General features: G+C 41.5%; 1 protein-coding gene across 2 annotated transcripts in view; it reads left to right on the forward strand.

Annotated features, from left to right (window-relative positions):
- The window catches only part of ncam1b (neural cell adhesion molecule 1b), a 92,682-nt gene that overhangs the window by 60,164 nt on the left and 11,654 nt on the right, over positions 1-20,864 (forward strand). For both annotated transcript variants that reach the window (XM_080459809.1, XM_080459810.1), the window contains exons 10-17: positions 6,906-6,935; positions 10,999-11,149; positions 11,320-11,507; positions 11,991-12,087; positions 14,055-14,225; positions 15,164-15,292; positions 19,144-19,268; positions 20,579-20,759. In XM_080459809.1, the coding sequence (XP_080315935.1) occupies positions 6,906-6,935; positions 10,999-11,149; positions 11,320-11,507; positions 11,991-12,087; positions 14,055-14,225; positions 15,164-15,292; positions 19,144-19,268; positions 20,579-20,759 (1,072 nt within the window). The remainder of the gene's footprint in view (positions 1-6,905; positions 6,936-10,998; positions 11,150-11,319; positions 11,508-11,990; positions 12,088-14,054; positions 14,226-15,163; positions 15,293-19,143; positions 19,269-20,578; positions 20,760-20,864) is intronic.

A 20,864-nucleotide genomic window follows, 5' to 3' on the forward strand; every position in this document is an offset into this window, starting at 1 on the left:
GATAGTAGTCATGTATAATCCATCATCTGCATGTTCACTGGTGAGGAGAAACAAGTGTGCACCCACCTGCAAAAACATTGCTCCATACTTGGTTTGATCAAAACTTTCTGTGACTGTACCTGCAAGAAAAAAAAGAAAAACAGCAGTGTACCTGATTCATATTCGGCCACCATGCCCTTTGAAGTGGTCAGCTTGTGCAGCCGCACCGTGCTCTCGGTGCTCCTGTCACGCTTTGAACAGTCCCTGGAAGTTCTGTTTTTTTTTTTTTTTTAATAAACTTCTACCTTCTGCGACTCTTGCTGAATCCTCTCCACTGCTTGAAAACAGTGAGACTTCATCTTGAAAGAGAAAGAAGACGTAGGGAGCCAAATGCAGTAACTGAGGATGGCAGGTAGTAACTACCGTGTTAGTGCGGTGGAAAACTTGATGCTACGCATTTTTGCATCCTGTTAGCAGACATGTTATTGAGAACCTAAAAGCCAGTATGGCGCATTTTGAGGATGTTTGCACTGAATGTTGTCTCTCAGATGCCTCAGAGCGTCTCAGCGGGAACGCCGATGCAGAAACTCACAGTGCGGGACCACATGAATGGTGGAGAGAATAATAAGCACCCTCTTCGTCTCCCTCCTGACCGGCCTCGCCTCATTCAGACACTGAAGATTGCTCTTGGTTTCTGCATTGTAGCTGTAACTGTTACTCTTGTCATCAGAGATATGAGGACTGAGCCATTCTGTGGAGTTTATAGACACAGTTTGGCATTGATGGAGGAAAAAAATGCCAATGTCCACTTGTACCTCTTGTCAAAAATGGATCAGACAGCGGGTACACACTGTGAGATTTTCGCCTGTCCTTGTGAAAACAGCTTCAAAACAATGATCTGAAGTCAAAGTAAGAAGAGTTTATTGCCATGCCAAAGACCAAAGTTTTTCCAGATAGTTCATGACTCAATACACCTCACAGTGTGACTGATGCCATGACCTACGGCTACTTATAACCAATAGAAAGCGGCAGTGTATATTGCAATGACTAGAAAATCCAACAAAGGTCTGCAAAGTCCCGTGAAGGTAAAAAACCTGGAACCCATCCACAGTCTCCGTCTTCATCCTTGAACGCAAGAATGACTGGAACAATGGCTGGACTCTGCCGGAGTACCTAGGTGATGGTATTCACGTGCAATGCAGCCGTCCTGTTTGATCCAGTCCAGGTTGACATTGTGCAGTCGAACTTACTGTCGTTCCCAATTTCATGAAATCCACAGCGCACAGTGGAGCTGGCTCTAAACTTATGAGAGTAGTAAACCCTAACCTCATACACAGTGACAGAACTTTTTGATCACACTTTCAATGTTGTGCTACTTGCAGTTGAAATTTCCCCAGGGTGCATTTTAAGCAAGTTTTATGCTTTAATAAAACCCAGTTACTGAGCTGACTCTTTCAGACTGTTGAACATGCTTCGAGTAGAAAGACTTGAAGTCCGAGGGTCAGAGTTTTAATTATGTTCGGCCCCTTCGTCAAAACTGTGATGCGTCACTTGGAGGGATTTGTAACTCACAATGTGGAGCTGCTGCTTAGCGTTTAAGTAAAAAGAAATCAGGATTAGAGGACACTTTTTGATTCAGTTTTTTCAATCACGTTAGAAACAAAGACCAGTCTGAATGCAGGCCGACCTATTGCTAAAATCAGCCGTTCATTGTTTGGTGCTTCCAGAAATCTTTGTCTGGCTCCTTTTGACTGCGTTCCTACTCCGTGGTGGTGTCAGGTTGTGGAGGTTAAAGGAGAGACTAATTCATTCTGAAAAACCTCCCACGCAAAGTCTTAAGTGTCGGCAGACAAAAGCCTCGCACACTAACTGTGAGCAAAAGGGGAGCACAGTATGAGGATTGAGGGAGATTACTATATAATACAATAAGAAACTGTGGTACTGTACATAAAACGGAGTGAAAGGAGAGTCTGTTCACAGACTGTTGCGGACTTGTGGGCGTACGCGTGTTTCAAAATCAAACAGCTGCTTATCTGAAGATAGTTTTGTTTTTGTTTATACGGCTATCAAAGTTAAGTATTTATATATTTATTTCAAAACTTTCATCAACTCTCCACGTGATGTTTGCTTCCTTCGGGTTTTTGAATGCGTTCGCTCCAAGTCGCTGCAGATAAGTGTGTTTGTTTAATAAGTGAAAATGTAAATGAAGTATTTATCCATGCTTTGTACATTATCTACATAATGAGTGTTTTGGTTATTTGAATACATATTAAACATTCTGCTCGACGCAGTCTTTTCAAGCTGCAAATATCTGAGAATATTTTGGGAACGAGAGGTTCAGAAATATGGCCAATTATAAAGCTTAAAAGTATTGTATATTAGGTAACTTAATGGGACATTTGATGAATGTGATGAGCATGTTTTGTTTTTTTTGTAACCTATTCAACACATAAATTGTTTCCATTCATCTTCTGTGTAGCTTTATTGATTCAGGATTCAGTCATAATCCCACAGATTGTAGTCTTGCGCCATTGGCTCCTCAGCTAAGCACAAACACTAAATACAGTACGTGAACCTGCGGTTCCTCTCGTACTGAGCAGGGTTCCTATTGGAACAACAGATCATCAGTCGGGCTGAACTGACCTGTCTCACGACGGTCTTAGCCCAGTTCACGTTCACTATTAGTGGGAGAACAATTCAACGCTTGGTGAATTCTGCTTCACAATGATAGAAAGAGCCGACATCACCATGAATACTTGAACACGACAAGTCAGTTATCCCTGTGCTAACTTTTCTGATACCTCCTGTTTAAAACCCAATGAGTCGAGAGGACTGGGTGGCCCAGCTTTAACTGTCTGTACTCATACTGAAAATAAAGATCAAGATAGCCCTTCTGCTCACAGAAGGAGGTTTCTGTCCTCCCTGAACTCGCCTTAAGACTCCTGCCTGAACGTTTGACAAGTGTACCACTCTGTCAAACCTCCCACCTGTCACTGTCTTCGGAGCGGGGCCAGGCACTTGACATCAAAAGTGAGAGTCCGCTCCAGGCTCGCATTCCCACCAGACCAAATGAGCAGAAAAAAAGACGAGATAGAACAAAATCCATGCATGCAGACGGAGAAGGTGCAAATTTCCTACAGAAACTCCAAGCTGAATCTGAAATTGAAGTGGAGACATTATCTCTGTGGGGCAACAGCACGAACCACTGCACCACTGTGTGGCTGGTCAAAAATCATACATCTGTATAAAATTAACACTCCCAATCAGAGTCTAAGTACTGCAGAATATAAAGATTGGTTGGTGATTAAGATAATGAGATGCTAAGAGAAAATGATTTGTAATTAATGTTGTGTGGCAGCAGTGCGGGGAGGCCATCTGAAACAGAGGCGTGCTTCAAGTGTTGCATGACAATGCAGAGAGAAGCACTGGTTTCCCCAAACACAAAAGACTACTCATCTACAGCACGCCTGCTGGTGTGATGTAAGGGCGTCTTAAAAACGCTGCTCAGTTGTCTGCGATTTGCTGGAACGCTTGCTTCGCTCGGCGGTTAATGACACAGGACAATTACGACATGCCTAATCATGGCTTTGCAGTGTGGCGTCACCCCGTGAAGAGAAGCCGCTGCCAGTATCCAGCACATCCGTGCGTGCTTTGTGCGTTTGTCTTAGTATGTCTAGCTTCGCTGTGCACTGGCCTCTTCATGCCGACATTACAATTCATGTCAGAACAAAAAGCGAGGATAATTCTCGATGGAAGAGAATAACAATGGGCTGGAAAAAATGATAAGTCCCAGGGGAAGCGTCTCCATATTGTTCTTGGCGTTCGACGGGGGAAGTGATTGTGTTCTGTTTTGCGTGCTCACATCTGCTGCTGTTGTTCACTGTCCTTTTGTCTTAAACAAACACCTGTCACAGATATGACAGCAACACTTGACAGCTCACTTACAGCCGAGGCAGCGCTACAGACGAGTGTGTGCATGAGGAGGTCATGTTCCACTCCGTTAGCTTCCTTGTTTTAATTGGGCTGCTGCTCTTTTCTCAGCACCGAGATTATATGCAGCCAAGTGCTGTTTGTAATGATGTTGGCGTGCAGCGTGTTTGACAGTGGAGAACTTCCAGTGCTTTAAGTAAATATGGATCCACACTCACACAGTGATCTCTGCATGTGATCCGCTTAATAACTTTTCAACTGTCACATTTTTCTAGTAAAGGATGATGAAGGTTCACCAGTGATATTAGGTACCTAACGAACTGAAGCCCGGTGAATTCCGACAAACCGTATGTCCTGTCTTATTTATAAGCCTCCTGCACTGATTAGAAGGCAGGAAACCTCGTGGTGCCTTTAGATGTGAGCACTGATGGTTTGATTCACTGTTTTGCCCTGCAATCATTCCAGCAGATTGCTTTCATTTACTCGTCATTTTCTCACCGTTGCACCTGATGAGATGGCTGTTTATCATTTTGTTTGTTTCACCTCTGTACTTCTTCACCACGTACAACCATCGCATCCCATCGTCATGCTTAACATATTTCTCCATAGAGCATGCTGCCCAGAGAGCTTTCTGTCCTGTGGCGTCGGGTTCTTCAGTGTTTGTGATTTTAACGTCATGTAGCATGTTCGTGGAGCAAAGCTCAAAGTATCTGTTGATCCAGAGTCTTTACTGTTTTTATCTTCCATGGTGTAACATTGATTTTCTATTCAGGAGGATGTTTTATTGTAATTGATGATGATGATGGTGATGATGATGATCATGATGATCATGAAGATGATGTCATTTTTCTCAATTATTTCTTTCTGAACATTATGATACATCCTAACATAATAAAGTATTAATGTCAAAGTTTGTGTGATGTCAAATGTCAAACAAATCAATTCAACATAATTCCTGTTGAAGCCTTGCAAATTAACATTTTTAAAACTTCCAGTAGCTTTGATAACAGGAACTGATTTTATATAAAAAAAATAAAATAAAAATAGCATCTTTAACATATAACTTATAACATATAATTCTATTTGCAAAGAGGCTGGTACCTTCCATGACCTCACGTTGCTAAAGAAAAGCACATTGAGGTGAAACAAGTGAAATTTCTCAAACTGAAATTAGTCACTGAGAATATTAACAGAAAATGTTTGCAACTGTTCAATTAGAACTTGGCAGAAGAAAATGTATTTTCGAAACAATTTTTGAAAAAGCTTGAACAGCTATCCTGTTCAATATGATATATATATTGTACAGTACTGTGCAAAGATTTTAGGCTGGTGTGTGTGTGTGTGTGTGTGTGTGTGTGTGTGTGTGTGTGTGTGTGTGTGTGTGTGTGTGTGTGTGTGTGTGTGTCGGGGGGGGGGGGGGGGGGGGGGGGGGCTCCTGCTGCAATAGCGCTCTAGTGCTCTCCAAAATCATGTTTCAGTCGTATAATTTAACCACCTAATTCAACCTTCTAAGTGACTTTTCAGGAGATACACTGCAAGTGTTGTGGCTCCGCTTGGCAGCATCATTTCTCCGCACATTTGCACACAGTTAATGAAGCAACTTGCACAAAGGTTGTTCTGAAACTTTTTTGAGAAAACTAAGCACAGATCTTCTGTGAATGTAGTTTTGTTCAGATCCTTCTGTCACTCATCGTAAACCCTGACTGACTTCATCCATCCATCTTACCGTATATCTTACCCGCTCAGGTTCTTGGGTTGTTTTAGGCAATCCCAGCTGGTTGTGGCTGTGTTTTACACCATTCATGTTTGGACTGTGTGAAGAAACCTGAGTACCTAGTGAAGATCAATAGAACATGCAAATCCTATGCAGAATACTTTGCTTGCTGAGAGGGAAGAGTGCTAACTGTCCACAACCAGACAGAGTTGATTACATTAAGATCAGAGCTCTGTGAGTGCCAGACCTTCACCTCTCGCGCCCCTGTTTTTCTTCACAAACACTGGGTTTATATCTGGAAGTGTTTTTCCCTGAGGCAAAACAAATATGAATTCAATCAGACTCCCTTCCTTAGACCTAAATCTTTTGCACAGCACTGTATGCTTTTTGAATATGTGCATGAAGAAACTGATCAGTTCTGCGTCAGGATTCGATAGGATGATAGTTCATATGAAGGGATAATAAAACATTTTTTATTAGGACTAGGAAAGAACCCGTTTCTTTTTATTTTAAAGGAAACTACTTGTGTTCAACTAGCTGACAAAACAGCTGAAGCACAACAATAAGAAAGAAGACAGAAGTAATTGGCCTTTCAAAAAGCAACATAGCACAAGGCCACATGAAGGCACCAATCTATTCTTTTGTGTCACAAGGGGGGTAAAAGAAAACTGCATATATATATATATATATATATATATATATATATATATATATATATATATATATATATATATATATATATATTCATGAATATAGACAGTAGCCCAGGAGTTAATCCGGCTTTATTGGCTTTTTTAAAGTCAATATTGCTTGGAGCCTGAAAAATGGGTTGTGAGTCGATAATTGCTGCACTGCTTTTACTAGAGACGTCTGACATATCTCTGCTGCTGTAGTTGGAATGAAGTCACCCCTTCCCGATAAACCAACAACCTTCTTATCAGTAAGCAATTGTCCCATCCTGATGCCAATAAACTTTCTTGTTCGAGCATGCAGTGCAGACATTCACATGGAGTAACCCCCCCCAAAAAAAATTTTTTACCTTTAAAAGAAAACTCCTGTTGTTGTTGATAAACTTCCTCGAAAGGAAACGCAAAGCATACCAATTGGTCTATTTGCAGACTTGTAGCAATTTCAGACATTCAGCTCAGGTGTGGCGGCTGCACAGAAAATAAAGTGGACTCTTAATACTGGTTCGGCGTGCAGCATCCCAGCTTTGTCTGGATGAGGATTGCTTTCTAAGAACTGCTCTGCCTTTTGTTTGTTGTCTCTCTGTCTTCTACAGGCATCATGGACTCGGCCTGAGCAGCACAAGGTATTCTAAATGCATGACTTTTCCCTACACCCATCCATCTTTCATGTCACAGGAGTCTAATTCAATTCTGGATGGATGCAGATCAACGTTTGTGATCAAAGCAGGGTCGGGAGGAGTGCAAACACTGAAAATGATGCTGTAGCAAAACAGGCCCATGCCAGTTCTGTCTGTTTCTGCTTTTCTTCTTTCATATCAGATCATCATGCTGTAGCCTCATCAAGATTCCTCTTTTTGTTTCTTTTCCTTCAGCCCTTTGAAAGATCCTGCCACAGGAAACAATAAGCCTCTTTCCTCTGAACATGTTATAAGTTGCATGATGCTACCATTAGGAATTACATGTAGGTTTTCAACCTGTTTACTCCAGAAATGTATTTCTTTTTTTCCTAAAAGGTAAAATAAATCTCAGATTTCTCTCTTCTCCCGCCCACGTCTCCCAAGTTCTCCCTCAATATAATGCCAAATCCTAAGTATAACTTTGAAATGTATTTTTCATCAGTATATGGTTTGCAGTTTGTCGGAGAGGAGATGGATGAATTATGTGGGCTACATAATAAAGAAATGGAAGAAGTCTTATTGCAAGAACAAGAGCCTCTTTTTCAAAGAGAGTGAAAATTGGCCAAAGAAAGAGCTGCCCACATGCGCTTCTCTCCATCTTACTTCACTCGGAAAGAGAGTTTTGACATATGTGTGAAATTTGGTGAGAAATACTTTGCCAGTCCCAACAGTAGTGCTGAAAGCTTCCATCCATCTTCTGTACACACACACACACACACACACACACACACACACACACACACACACACACACACACACACACACACACACACACACACACACACACACACACACACACACACAAAACCATATGCATGAACAGGGAAAACATACAAACACGACACAGAAAGGCTGGAACTGAGTTTAGGTTTTGTTTTCCATCACTGTTAGTTTTGAGTGCTAACAACCGCTTATATAACTCACCTTTTAAATATCTTTTTATAGTAAGACCGTCTTTGAGACTATCTGCTTTTAGGTAATTAAAATACTGTTCCCCTGATAAAAACACCTCTCACACACGCATTCAATAAGACAGGCAATTAACCTCAAATGCACCATTTTGAACTGTGGGAGGAAACGGGAGTATCCAGAGAAAACCGATGCTCATACAAGGAGAGCAGACAAACTTTGCACAGTTAGAATCAAACCTCAGCATCATGGCGCTCTGATGCCAGAGCGTGAGCCACGACAGCACTGATTCATTGTCAGGTTTTTAAAATGGAACTGAACAAAAATCTGTGCTCCCAGAAACGGTGTCATTTTTCTGACTCTGTCTGAGGGGATGATCACATATTAGGGTTGCCACTGTTATTTATAAATATTTTTTTAGCATCGTCCGGTGTGTATTTCTGGAGTCTTCACTTCTTCAAATAGCCCCGCTGTTTTATTTTAAACTCAAAGGGAAGCGTTGCACAAGAGAATTGGTCTTTTCCTTTTACTCGTTGCTCTAATTTGTTTTAAGGATGACTCCTTTTTTGCATTTTAACAATGTTTTATAATGTTAGCTGTTGATATTGAGGTAATATAGTCATTTGTTTTGCATTCATCAATAATGCTTACAAAAAAAAAAGCTTAATCACACAGCCTCGCTGCAGGAGGGCAGGAAGAACCTTTCTCATCAAGCCCATGCTGACAGTAATTACTAGCTTTGTGTAAAACTGATTTACACTTGGTTGCCCGAGCTTTTTTGCGCATTAACAATAATCAACTGTCAAAGTAGTGAAGCCTCCTGTCGAGCCTTTCTATTCACTCTCACGCTGCATGTCTGGCTAAAACGATCCGTTTTGGACATTTTGATGAGCAATCAGTTTATTGTAGGTGAACCGACCAAATAGATCCTCCTGAGTTTTCAAAGCAGATTTAAGGGAGATGATCCGAAGCAAAGTACTGTACCACTCTTCTCTAAAACAGGAACATACGTATGACTCACAAATTACATTTCAGCAGCAATTCTCCAAGTACAATTGTGGTTTTCAGGTTGTGAGTGTGCTGCTTTCCATTAATGGATCAGGCATTAATAATTTTCACTTTCTGACATAATGATACGGTTTTAAAGTTGACCCGCGCTTTGAATTGATCATACGAATCTCTCCGCAAGCCATCCCATTATGAATCGCACACAGGGGACGAGTGCGAGCTTGGAGCTGTGCAGGCATGCTGACCATGTTTGTTGCAAATACCCAGGAAGCTGAGTGTTCATTTGATGAGCCAGGGAAAGGAACGTGCATTCGTGTGCAAGGCCTTTTTTTTTTTATGTGCTGAGGCATGAGTTAAACATGTCCTCCACGTAATCTTGGTTTCATGCTCTGATGTTTGCCTCGGTGCTTGATGGCACAACAGACGAGTCTCTGGGAGATCTCTGCTGTCAGTGAAGGATTATTCTATTCTCTCGTCTGCTTCATGCCGCAGTTTCACTCAGACACGTAAAGTAGGTTTACAATGTTTTACAAGAGCCTAAAAAATAATTATTAAGGGTGTTCGCAGCAGACCACTGGTCTAGCGCATTGTAAATTCACTCTGAAAATCCATTGTGATGAAACATGCATGAATCACAATATTACACTACAGTGAATGCATACATTTCTTACCCTGATGATAATATTCATTTCTGGCCCCTATGTTGTTTCTTTGAAGAAACTTCGATTCGTCTTTACAAAAAGTAGGAGAACTACGTTAAAATGACACGAGACTCCATTTGGCTCACTCACAAGGACTTGTGGTAAACATATCGTGGCATGTTGCACGGATGCTGAAGCCGAAAACAGTCGTACAGGGGTTGAGAGGGAATGCTACAGGCGCAGGGGTCAGAATAAAAGGGTAGTGTGTTATGTAAGTCTCTCCCTGGCCCTGCTACCCGCTATGCATAATGAATGCCCCAGACATGCTTTGTCTATTGAATTTGAATACAAAACTAACGAGGGTTTTCTCTTACATGGCCGCCCAGGCCGGGCCCTAATTCAATATGTTTAAAAGCATTTGGCCATTGTTTAGCCTACAGCTTGGATCACAGCCATGAAAGCAACTAAAAGAAGAGCTTAGATATTCATCTATGCAGCACCTTGATGAAGGAAAGATTCACAGAAACACCAAAGCTAACTTGCATAAATAGGATGAAAGCATGTCCCAAATCCATAAATTATATATGAACTGGTGTCAGATTGACAGATTCACATAGAAAACTTTTGATGTATCATTAGCCACTCAAATTAAAATCTTAATTCGAAGTTTAGTCAGCTCGCTTGTGAAAGAAAAACACAATTACAGTCTGTAGCAAATGTTGTAATGAGAAAGATCCTGTCAGGGGAAATGTTTTCTTAAAAGGGTGAAACTCTGCTCGTCGGAAATGTGATACTCTGGTGTCACACCACAACCACAACGGCACAAATCCCGCAGACCAGGAAGCTACATGTGTTAGGAAGCTTTAACCGTGCATGTTGAGTGGATGAAAGCAGGTATGAAACCCGAGTGGGAAGGTCACTCACACGTCTCATTAGCCAGCTGTCTGTTGCTATTTGTCTGGTTTTCAAATGCTATGTGACACGTCACATGCTTTTCATGACTGAATATAGACTCAGAGAGAAATGCAGCCCAACACAATTAACCCAAAATATTTATTCAAAAAGAAAATCCGGGAACGTGTGCAAGGACATTAAATCAAGTATCTTCAGTAAAAAAAGTGCAAGTGCAGCAGATAACATAACGTTCTGCTGTTCACCGTCATGCATCAGCATATTTCACAAGTCCGTGTGAAAAACTGGAGGTAGTTTCTAGTGCTTTCTGACATCAATTATTGATCGGCTCCCCTGCACTGTCAACTGTGTCCTTATGTTTCCACATCTTCACTGAGCCTCTTTCTTTAATGAAACGTATATTAAATGCAGGCACATTACTTTTTCAGGTTGCCCGTCTTTCTGCAGAAGTGCCTTCTCTGTATATGTGAAAGTGGCACCCAACAGATCAGAATGTTTAATTTTCTCCCTAACCTGAGTCCTTTTCTGCTGCCATTCAGAGCCAGGACGGAATTGTAGTGGTGAGGAGTGATGCTCGTGTGTCTTCCCTCACTCTCAAGTATGTCAAGTACACCGACGCTGGTCAATACCTCTGCAGCGCACGCAGCGCCATCGGAGAGGATGATCAAGCAGCCTACCTGGAGGTCCGCTGTAAGTGTTTCCTTCACTTAATGCGAGTGCGTGAGACTACAAACGGGAGTACAGACTCTGATTTGTGATAGTAATGGGCTATTCTTAGCGCCACTGCAAATAAAAAAAGATAGAAAAATTGTTCTTTTGGTTTTTTTTTGCTGTTGCAAAAATCTACTTTGATTCCCAAGATGCACCTAAGATCCACGGTACAGTGGCGGTTTACACCTGGGAGGGAAATCCTGTTAACATGAGCTGTGAGGTGAAGGCACATCCCATCGACGTGTCTATCGTGTGGCTGAGAGACGGAATGCAGCTCCCCAACTCGAACACCACCAATATTAAGATCTTCAGAACTCCCTCAGCCAGCTACCTGCAGGTACACTCCCAACTCAAACCGTCATGTACACGCCATCAAACACACACACACACACACACACACACACACACACACACACACACACACACACACACACACACACACACACACACACACACACATGAGTAACACCCCCCACTCCTCCACCCCCCCGTGCCATCAAGATTTCATGAGCATAGACTTGAAGAGAAGGGCTTTCTTTCAGCGTCATTGTGGGGGGAAAATCGGATGAATTATTCAGTAGCAGGAAAGCTCACAGCAACAAATAAAGATAGGCTACTCAAATGGATAAAAAGGTCACCTTCAGAGTGTTTGACACTCAAGTTTGTTCGTCTGTTTTGGTACACTGCCCTTCATAGATTAACTGCTTTTTATTTATTTTCTCTCTCTCTCTCTCTCTCTCTCTCTCTCTCTCTCTCTCTCTCTCTCTCTCTCTCTCTCTCTCTCTCTCTCTCTCACTGTCATTCTCTGCCTCCCCTCTAGATAACCCCTGAGTCTGAAAATGACTTTGGGAGCTATAACTGCACTGCTTCAAATGAGATGGGCACAGAGTCCAAGGAGTTCCTGCTCATTCAGGCCGGTCAGTGAAGAGGCTGTGATTCTTCTGCTGCTCACTTACCGTCTGTGTGTCCGGCTTGTTTTCTGCATTATGAAATCTGAAGGATTGTTGATGATAACAGTCGTATCACACAAGGGATTGCATAGCCATTTAAAAACACACAATAAACAATAAGTGTGTAGCTATTGTAAATTTCATTAGACCTCACCATGTTAACCGAGAGCGCTGCTCGAGGTTTTGTTCTGTAACAACATTCAAAACGTGACAAAAAACTAAACAAACAAACATCTACAGCAATATGAAGAGTGTTTGTCCGGAGGGGTAATAAATTTGTACAGCAATGTAAGTGATGTGAGTTAATTTACTGCGCCCTCCCTCTGCTGCTGTCAGTGTTACATTAACTGCGCCTCCATGATGTTATTGTGTTGAAAAGCGTCAACAACACTTTGTCAAAGTTCCGGTTTGGTATTGTAACATCAGATTACATCCAGTCGTTACCACAGACCGTATCCTCAGCCATTAGGTAAATAGAACCCAGAGCAAAGAGATAAAGCTGCTCTAAAGCCACCATTAGAAGAAAATGAATTGTAAACGCCACATTCTTGAAAACATGGGCAACCGCAGTAATTATAGTGTGCCTTTTTGTACTCGAGATCAAAGCAATGCCACACAGAAGTCTGCACACACTGAAGGGTGTGAAACCACTCTGATATGGACCGTTTCAACAGGTTAAATAGTTTAGATAAAGTAATGCACTTCAAAATAAGAGCTGCAGCAGTAGATGAACTAGAAACCAGTGAAGGGGGTTTTTCTGTTGAATTTAACAGAAGAGGAAAATAAACAAATGAGAAATTGTTAATCAGTGGTTGAGTTCACGGGTTAATAGAATGAGCTGTAATGATGGTCTAGTAAAGGGCAACTTTGTTACTTTACTGTTTTTGACTCAATGCTGAACTAACAGTATGGACAACAGAAACTTTAGCCCGTGTTCACATAGCTGTGATGCATTAGCAGCCTTAAGCAAACAACAGCACGCTCTTATAAACCGACGCCGTCCAGACTACAGAGCATCTTCCTGCTGATCAGGTTACTTGTCGACTCAAATTGGACTGTGTGTGTGTGTGTGTGTGGTGTGTGTGTGTGTGTGTGTGTGTGTGTGTGTGTGTGTGTGTGTGTGTGTGTGTGTGTGTGTGTGTGTGTGTGTGTGTGTGTGTGTGTGTGTGTGTGTGTGTGTGTGTGTGTTAACACTGTGATGTACTACTGACTTGTTCAGTGTGTATTCAGCATTTTTCTGACAATCAGCTGGGATCTGCTTCGGCCCCTGCAACTCTAATTTCTGTAGGAAGATGAAATGAGTCCTCACCCCTGTATAATGATCTGGTTGTTAGATTCCTGCACATGCACAGCTTCGTCAAAGCATTTTGTATTTTCTGGCTTTAGGCAGAGTGTGATATGAAAAATACTGAAGTCTTTCATTCTACCAAGATTTGCATATTCTTTATTCCCAGCTGTTTACTGTTTTAACATATTTACTTTATACATTAGACTGTTCTTGGCTGACTGCAAGGAGTTTGAGTTCATCTATAATCCTTTTTTTTAAGCTTATTAAACTCAAAGTCTTTCAAAGGCTTTAGTTTTTTTTTTCTCCTGTTTTCATTGTTTTTCCATGTGCAGTTTTTCTTTTAAAGGAATACCTTGAATCAGTACGTCATAACCCCCCCCCCCCTCCCCCTCCCCCATTCATTCCATATTTTTTTCTCAAGTAATGTCAAAAGTGTGGAGGCTTCAGCACAAGAAAAACAGCCTCCGTGTCAGAAGTCATAGATTTCCTGCAAAGATGAGCCGGTGTTTAGGTGTATTTTGGAGCCATTAGGAGCTGTGAGCTCAGTCTGTTACTGTAAAGGAACAATGGAGTCTGACAGTGCTGCGCTAGCCTGCAATCTTCAACTTTTTGGTAGTAATTGCACTCTATTTTCTCCCGTCGCCAGAGGTTCCATCAGCCCCATCCATCGACGAGGTGAGGCCTTTCTCCACCACTGCACAGATCCTGTTCGCGGAGCCCGAATCCACCGGAGGCGTTCCCGTCCTGAAATATAGAGCCGAGTGGAGGCTGCAGGGCAGAGGCGGCTGGATGCACCGAGTCTACGAAGCCAAAGACGGTAACAACACCAGCTCAAACTAAACTGTTGCTGCTGTGCAGTATTAGATTAGTTAATGAAAATCAATATAACCTAACAGAATGAGACAAAACAACAAACCCAAGGTTGGGTTTGTTGATCAGTGTTTTTTGCATCTATTTATTTAATTCTTTTTACATATTTCAGCATCTTGTATTGAAAATGTTTTCTTGAAACAAGATGCAACTTTTTCCAAATAAATGAGATTTATGAAGATGTTTGAGTCAATAAGTAGCCAAACATTGAATAGACCATCATTTATTGTGTTTTTTTTTTTTTTTTTTACAATATTGTGAACATTAGAATCAGTGTTAATCGTTTCAGTGTTATGTAAAAAAAAATTTCAGTTTCAGTATTTTTATTGAAAACTTTACATCACATAATGCAGAATCGATGACTGTCGTATTTATTAGCCTCTTCCTGTGCGTGGCTCCTTTCTACAGGGGGGGGGGGGTCTGGTCTCACCTCACTCAACAATGATCAGTGTGACGTTTAGTGTTTGGAGTGTGAAAACAAAGCATCATTAAAGTGTTAATTTCCTTCATACCCACCTTTTCTTCTGTAATCAATTAGTCTAAATGAGGATGCTAAATACCTGGCTGAAGTGTAATAATACGCAGATTTTCTACAAGGAGAAGCACTATCCGGTTTTTAAAAAAAAAAAAGTGATGATCTATACATTTAACACAGGTGTGATTTCTATTTCTGTTTGTGTCTGGTTTTAGACCATCTCTAAATAGATTAATCACTTGTTTATACACCGTTGGGATGAAATGAGAATCAAGCTAATCAGTGTTTGCTTGTGATGTGAATTAATTATGCAGGTATTGTTGGTAGCGGGGCATGTGTTTGTTTTAGGGCTCATCAAAACTATCAAGGTGTTTTCAACAGGGATTGCACTGCCTCTGATATTGTAACAGGCTCGGTCGGCGAGGTGACGATCACCGGGTTGAAGCCGGAGACCGGCTACCAGGTGAAGCTGTCGGCCGTCAACGGGAAGGGCGAAGGTGAAAGCAGCCCTGCTGAGTTCTTCAAGACGGAGCCTGTTCGTAAGTCAGACGCTCTGCCGAGTTTGGAGCACAACAGTAAAAGCTTTGCTCAGACCTCCCTGACCTCACAAACATATTACCTGAAGTGAATCCATAAAAACTCATTGAGAAGAGTGGCAGCACTTAGATGAGCTGGACAGCTTGTCTTTGCAGTCTGGGTCTTCTTCTTTCTAACTGACCTCATTGTTCTTCTTTTTTCTGCTTCTTTTGTGGGAATCTTTAGACTTTGTGACACATTTCTGTCATTAAGAGTTAAAGGAGCCATGAGATATTTTTGGAGAGCTGAGTGATTTCTATATGATAATGAATTTCCAGTAGAAAGCCCCTCATAATATAGGGGGCGTGTTTCAGATTGACATTTTAACGAGTCAACCACAGAATGTGAGCTACAGACGCCCATCAGCTCCATTCATTATGTGAAGTCTGCACTGTGGCTGGTGGAACTATTTCACTCATTTTACACACCGAGTTAAAACATGTAGCTCCAACTTTGCATTCTTGTGTTTTTACAGACTTATTTATTCGATTTAAATGTATCTTATCACAAACTCAAAGTGCAGCTCCAAATATTTAGAATATCATTGAAAGATTTCATTATGAAGAAACTAAAGCCCATCTGTAGATTAGAATTGTGATGATTATGGCATTCAGTTAAAAACATAAGAAAGAGATGTAAGAATCTTTATTTTTATGGTTTATAAACTGAAGGCAATTGCACAGTTTGAATTGAATTAAGAAAAAATAATAATAATTTGACATGCTCTTGTGAGTTATAGCTGAATCTGGTCTATAACTTAGCTTTTACTGCCCTCTGCTGGTGGGAGATGCTTGTTCCTGTAGAAGGAGACGATTTCAGTTTGTCTGCATCTGATCGTCTCATTCTCAGTTATAATCACACTTTTTTTTTCATCTACTTTCTCATCCGTCCATTGTTTCATCAGGCCACACTTACAACAGTAAGTGATCCATTCTTCTCTCATCTCATTCGCAACTTCAAGCTTTCAGAGCATCGAACTAAATATGGCTCCAATTTGTATTGAAATGTCTTTTTGTTGATTAGAATTTTATGAAAGTACAGCATAGGGAAATCAATTTACATTTTGTCAAATTTCACTCAGCTAATTTTCCAAATTTGATCAATAAAGTCGCTGTTGAAACAGCTTCTTCACGCAGCCTTTCTCTTCTGTGTAGGACTTGCTCTGCCTCCTCCTAACCTGAAATGCAGCAATCAGTCGTAAAATGTCTTGTTTTTAGGGTTCCTCTTTGTCAAGCGACCTACCAGAAATTAGTGGTGCTGCTAAGCCCGGTGAAGTGTTATTACAGAGACTTAGGTGGTCATTTGTGCAGACAACTGATTCTGATTGCCTCTCTTCTCTTGTATGTCCCCAGACGACATGTTTCATTTTTTCACTGAAGACACAGGTTTGTGCTGTAGAGGGGAATAATAGGAGATTAGTTTTTACCGCTGTAGCCGTTTCCTTCCCCTGCAGAATAACCCCGTCACACCTCCTGATTAGCTGCGTTTGTAATAACTTTTAATGCGTTGCAAGAGGTGAATAGTTCCCCTGCAAGCTGCGACCCCGTATGCCCTGATCATCACCGCAAACTCCTCTGGGTCTGTTACATAGATTAGATTTTATTTTACTTACTCCCTGTGAGTTCACAGCTGATTTATCCCACCATGAATATTAATGGGAATCTTGATTTGCAGCTGGTGAATTAATTGGCTCATTGACAGAATTAAGAAACCATACCAAATTTCGGCATTTCAGAAGCCGCGCATCATCCCCATGGCTTCAGATAGTTGGTGTAGCGTGTGCATGTTTACCTTGGGATTAGCCCCACGAGCTTTGATTAATCAGCTGCCTTAAATTAGCGCGTCTCTGAAGTCACGAGGATGAAGCTGGTAAATGTCTGCAGCTTTGTTTGTGTGTTACAGTTTGTCTGTGAGTCACTCCCTGTTATTTCTCTCGTGTCCCTCCTCTTTCCACCACTCATTTCATGTGTCTGTGCCTGTTACGTGGCTTGCAATGGTGCTGATGGTTCCCTCCACTCTGCAGAAGGTAAAGATCACTGTTGCAGATCACTTGAGAGACGATTCCTAACTTCGGTGGAAGGAGCCGTCTTTTAACAACACTCGGTTTGCTGCAGTCATGTAACACGTTAATTTGTCATGTATGCATTGGCCTCAGAGGGAGAGAGGACGGAGAGCCGGAGCCATCTTCAGTCAGGAGTGTTAAATATTAGCATGGCTTGCATAGTGTTAATATCTTGATGTCTAAAGTGTGTGAGTTCTCAGTGGTTCCAAAACGTTTTTCCTGAAGCCTATGTGATCCGAGGTGAAACAGCGTCACAGTGAACCCAAACACTCAACATTCACAAAGATCTCAAACTGAAAGCCTGGCTCTCGATTCGACCAAGTTGTCTTGTTGTGGTTTTCTTTAACATGTGCAAATGTTATTCTGAGAAGCTCAGAGTCGGGATGGCCTCAGGCCTCCTGCTTTGATCTTCGGTTTCCCCCGACCGACATAACGGATATATTACTGGTAATTACAAACGTAACACGGTTTCTTCTAATCAGTAAAAAAAGAAAGGTAGCCAGTTTCCTCCCGCTGACTGCAGCTCACTCTGGTTTTCAAAATCTTTCACCTTCATGCTGAGAGCTGAAGCTGCAGCCGACATGATAGCTTCCATTAATATCATAGTTAACATCGGCTTTAATTTCATGCACCATTGGTTCAATCAACTAACAATAACTGATGCTATCAGTTAGTCTGAGGAATAAACCCCAACACTGTAAACAGCTTTGTTAGCAGGTACAAGAGTTTGAAGTGTTCAGATGTTTGAGTTAATAAGATGAGTCAGAAGATCTTTGGAAAGTAATTATTCGATGTTCCAACTCACCACAGATGAATGTTTTGTGGTGCTCTGATGTAAAACTTACTTTATGTTTCAGTGATGCTCAAGCACAGCGCAGATATCTTCACAGGAACCCAAATAAATATTTAAGCGAAAAATAAATTGAGTATGTTCAAGAAGAGGAAATCAATAGAAAGGTGGAGAGACTTCTCTATTATATGGAAGCAACAGCAGCTCGCCACCATTAATCTTGTGGTATTGCATAACACCTGAAAAAGTTGGATTTTTTTTTTTTTCTCATCTTGGCCTGTTATACGACTCGTGACCAGTGCCTGCAGCAGAACTGGACTGGACTGTTATTTCTGGAGTTATTTTCAAGCGTAGATGTGCGGTGACTTGTTAACTTAAGCACACACCACATTCCAATCACCTTCATGGAAGAGTAAATCAAAGATGACGTCTCGAGTGGTTTGTGAGGATGAGAAACTGAAGACTGAAGTCCATAACAGGGAGCGCACAAGCCCAGACCTGCAGCCGATTCAGAGCCACCAATTAACCTAATATGAAGAAAAACCTGGCGGACACAAATGGACATGCAGATATGAATCTGATATGAAATAAGCATTGATCTGAAGCATTGTGTGACACTGGTGGGAGGTTAGTCTGCATTTTTGGTGCCTGCTAAATGTCACTCAGCAACAGCAGAAACCCACAGAAACTCAGATGAGTCAGACAAGCATGTGGTCGTGTGTCACTTCCTAATGAGTCTGGCTTGAGGCGAGCAATTAAGGAAGGTCGAGCGAGCGCAAAGGACAACAACAGGAGAGAGCAAGCTCCTTTCAAACTTTGTCTTCTCTTCGAAAAGTCCAAATAAAGTATTTTCACCTTTTACCTTTGCTTTCTCAAAAACAACACCAACAACAAAAAACAAACCTTAGGATCGCTGAATGTTACAAATGAACCTTCAAATGACCTCTGACCTCCTCCTGTAGGGAATCCCAATCCTCCCAAACTCGACGGAGCCCTTCAGCCCAAAGGAAACTCGCTCAAAGTCAGCTGGGTGAAGCAAGACGATGGCGGCTCTCCAATCTTACATTATCTTGTCCGTTACAAACCGGTGAGTGTGGGCACACATGAGTTCAGAGTGTTTCCCCCCAAGTCAACTGCTTTTATTATCACTTTCTTTCAGTCCGATTAAATTACTTCTACTTGTCAGGTTGTCCCGTTTACGTGAACACTGGAGAAAATAATCAGATTGATGAGATTACATCTGACTCAGTCAGTGGATAAGTTCCATGTGCTTTTTATTGTGGCATGTGCACATGGTGCCATATCCAGCTTTATCAGTGTTAAAGACAAATGTATGGTCTCTGTCTTAAACAAATCACTATTGTGAACGTTTTTATTAAAATATCGTAATTTTTCTAAGCATTTTTGGATTGTAATATGCATATACTTGCAGGTATAAAAGGGTATTTGATTCATCATCATTTCCTCTACAAGACAGTTCCCTTAAAAAACTTTAATCATGAAAACTTACTTGCAGCATTAATTCTGGTTCTTTTTGGACTTTCTTTCATGTTAAGAATTTATGTTATAAATGTTCAACTGTTTTGATATTTGATGAATGAGATTTACAGGACATATGATCTATCTTCTGAAATAAAGTTATGAAAAACATGGAATGAAACAACTGTTAACTATTAGAGATACTGATAAAAGGACACACAGAAACATGGGCATGCACATACGTACACACATTTAACCGTACGGCTTTTTGAACTCATGACAAACAGTTTTACAAACAGCCTCCAGTGTCCTCGTGCACATCTCCTGCCTTGCTCATCCTCGCTGCCTCTGATGGGCCGATTCTCACAAAGTCACTGTTCATTTATGTTTATCTGACATTTGACAAAATAAAGTATTTTTATTGTTTATGAGGCCCTCCATGCTGCTGTCATGTAAACACAGGTAATATAGAAAAACTGCACTTCTTTAAGAACGAGGATAAACGAATCCTATATTTGAATCGATGCTGGAATTTTGTTGAGCAAAACGGTTGAAGTTGTAAAAGTTTCTGTCTCGAAATAGTGAATTCTTTGCTCTTTTGTCCAAAAGCATTAACCGAGATGAAAAAAAGCAACTGTGGGATTCAACATGTCTCTTTTGGCCTTTGTTTTGTTTGTGAGACCATTACATAAACTCTCACAGTTGTCACTTAGAGCCTTTTATTCGTGTTGATTTGTGTCACAGCCGTCTCCCACAAGAAAAAAATTCTCTTTGTTTTGTCCTGCAGCTGAACTCCACTGAAATGTAAAGATGTCACTTTGGGATTTACCATTTCACAACCGGTTTCTGTATTTAATGACAAGTAAACTGCCTCTTGCAGCTTCAAACATGCCGCGTATTTCTCTTGTGTGTGTTCAGATACAGGCGTCAGACTTTAAACCAGAGATCCGGCTACCCAGTGACAGCGAGCACGTGGTCCTCCGAGGGTTGGAGTGGGACACCGAGTACAATGTTTACGTGGTGGCCGAGAATCAGAAAGGCAAATCCCAGCCGGCGACCATGTCGTTCAGGACGTCCTCGGAGCCGGACGCCATCCCAGGTACCGCTTCCTCCCCGTCCTCGGGTCGCGCTCACTAAACTGGAACTAAACAAGCCGAGGAGCCAAACTCAAAGCTGAGAAAAACCCAGAAGGCCGTCGCCATCT

This window comes from Lipophrys pholis (assembly GCF_963383615.2).
Source record: "Lipophrys pholis genome assembly, chromosome: 3".
Taxonomy (NCBI): Eukaryota; Metazoa; Chordata; class Actinopteri; order Blenniiformes; family Blenniidae; genus Lipophrys; species Lipophrys pholis.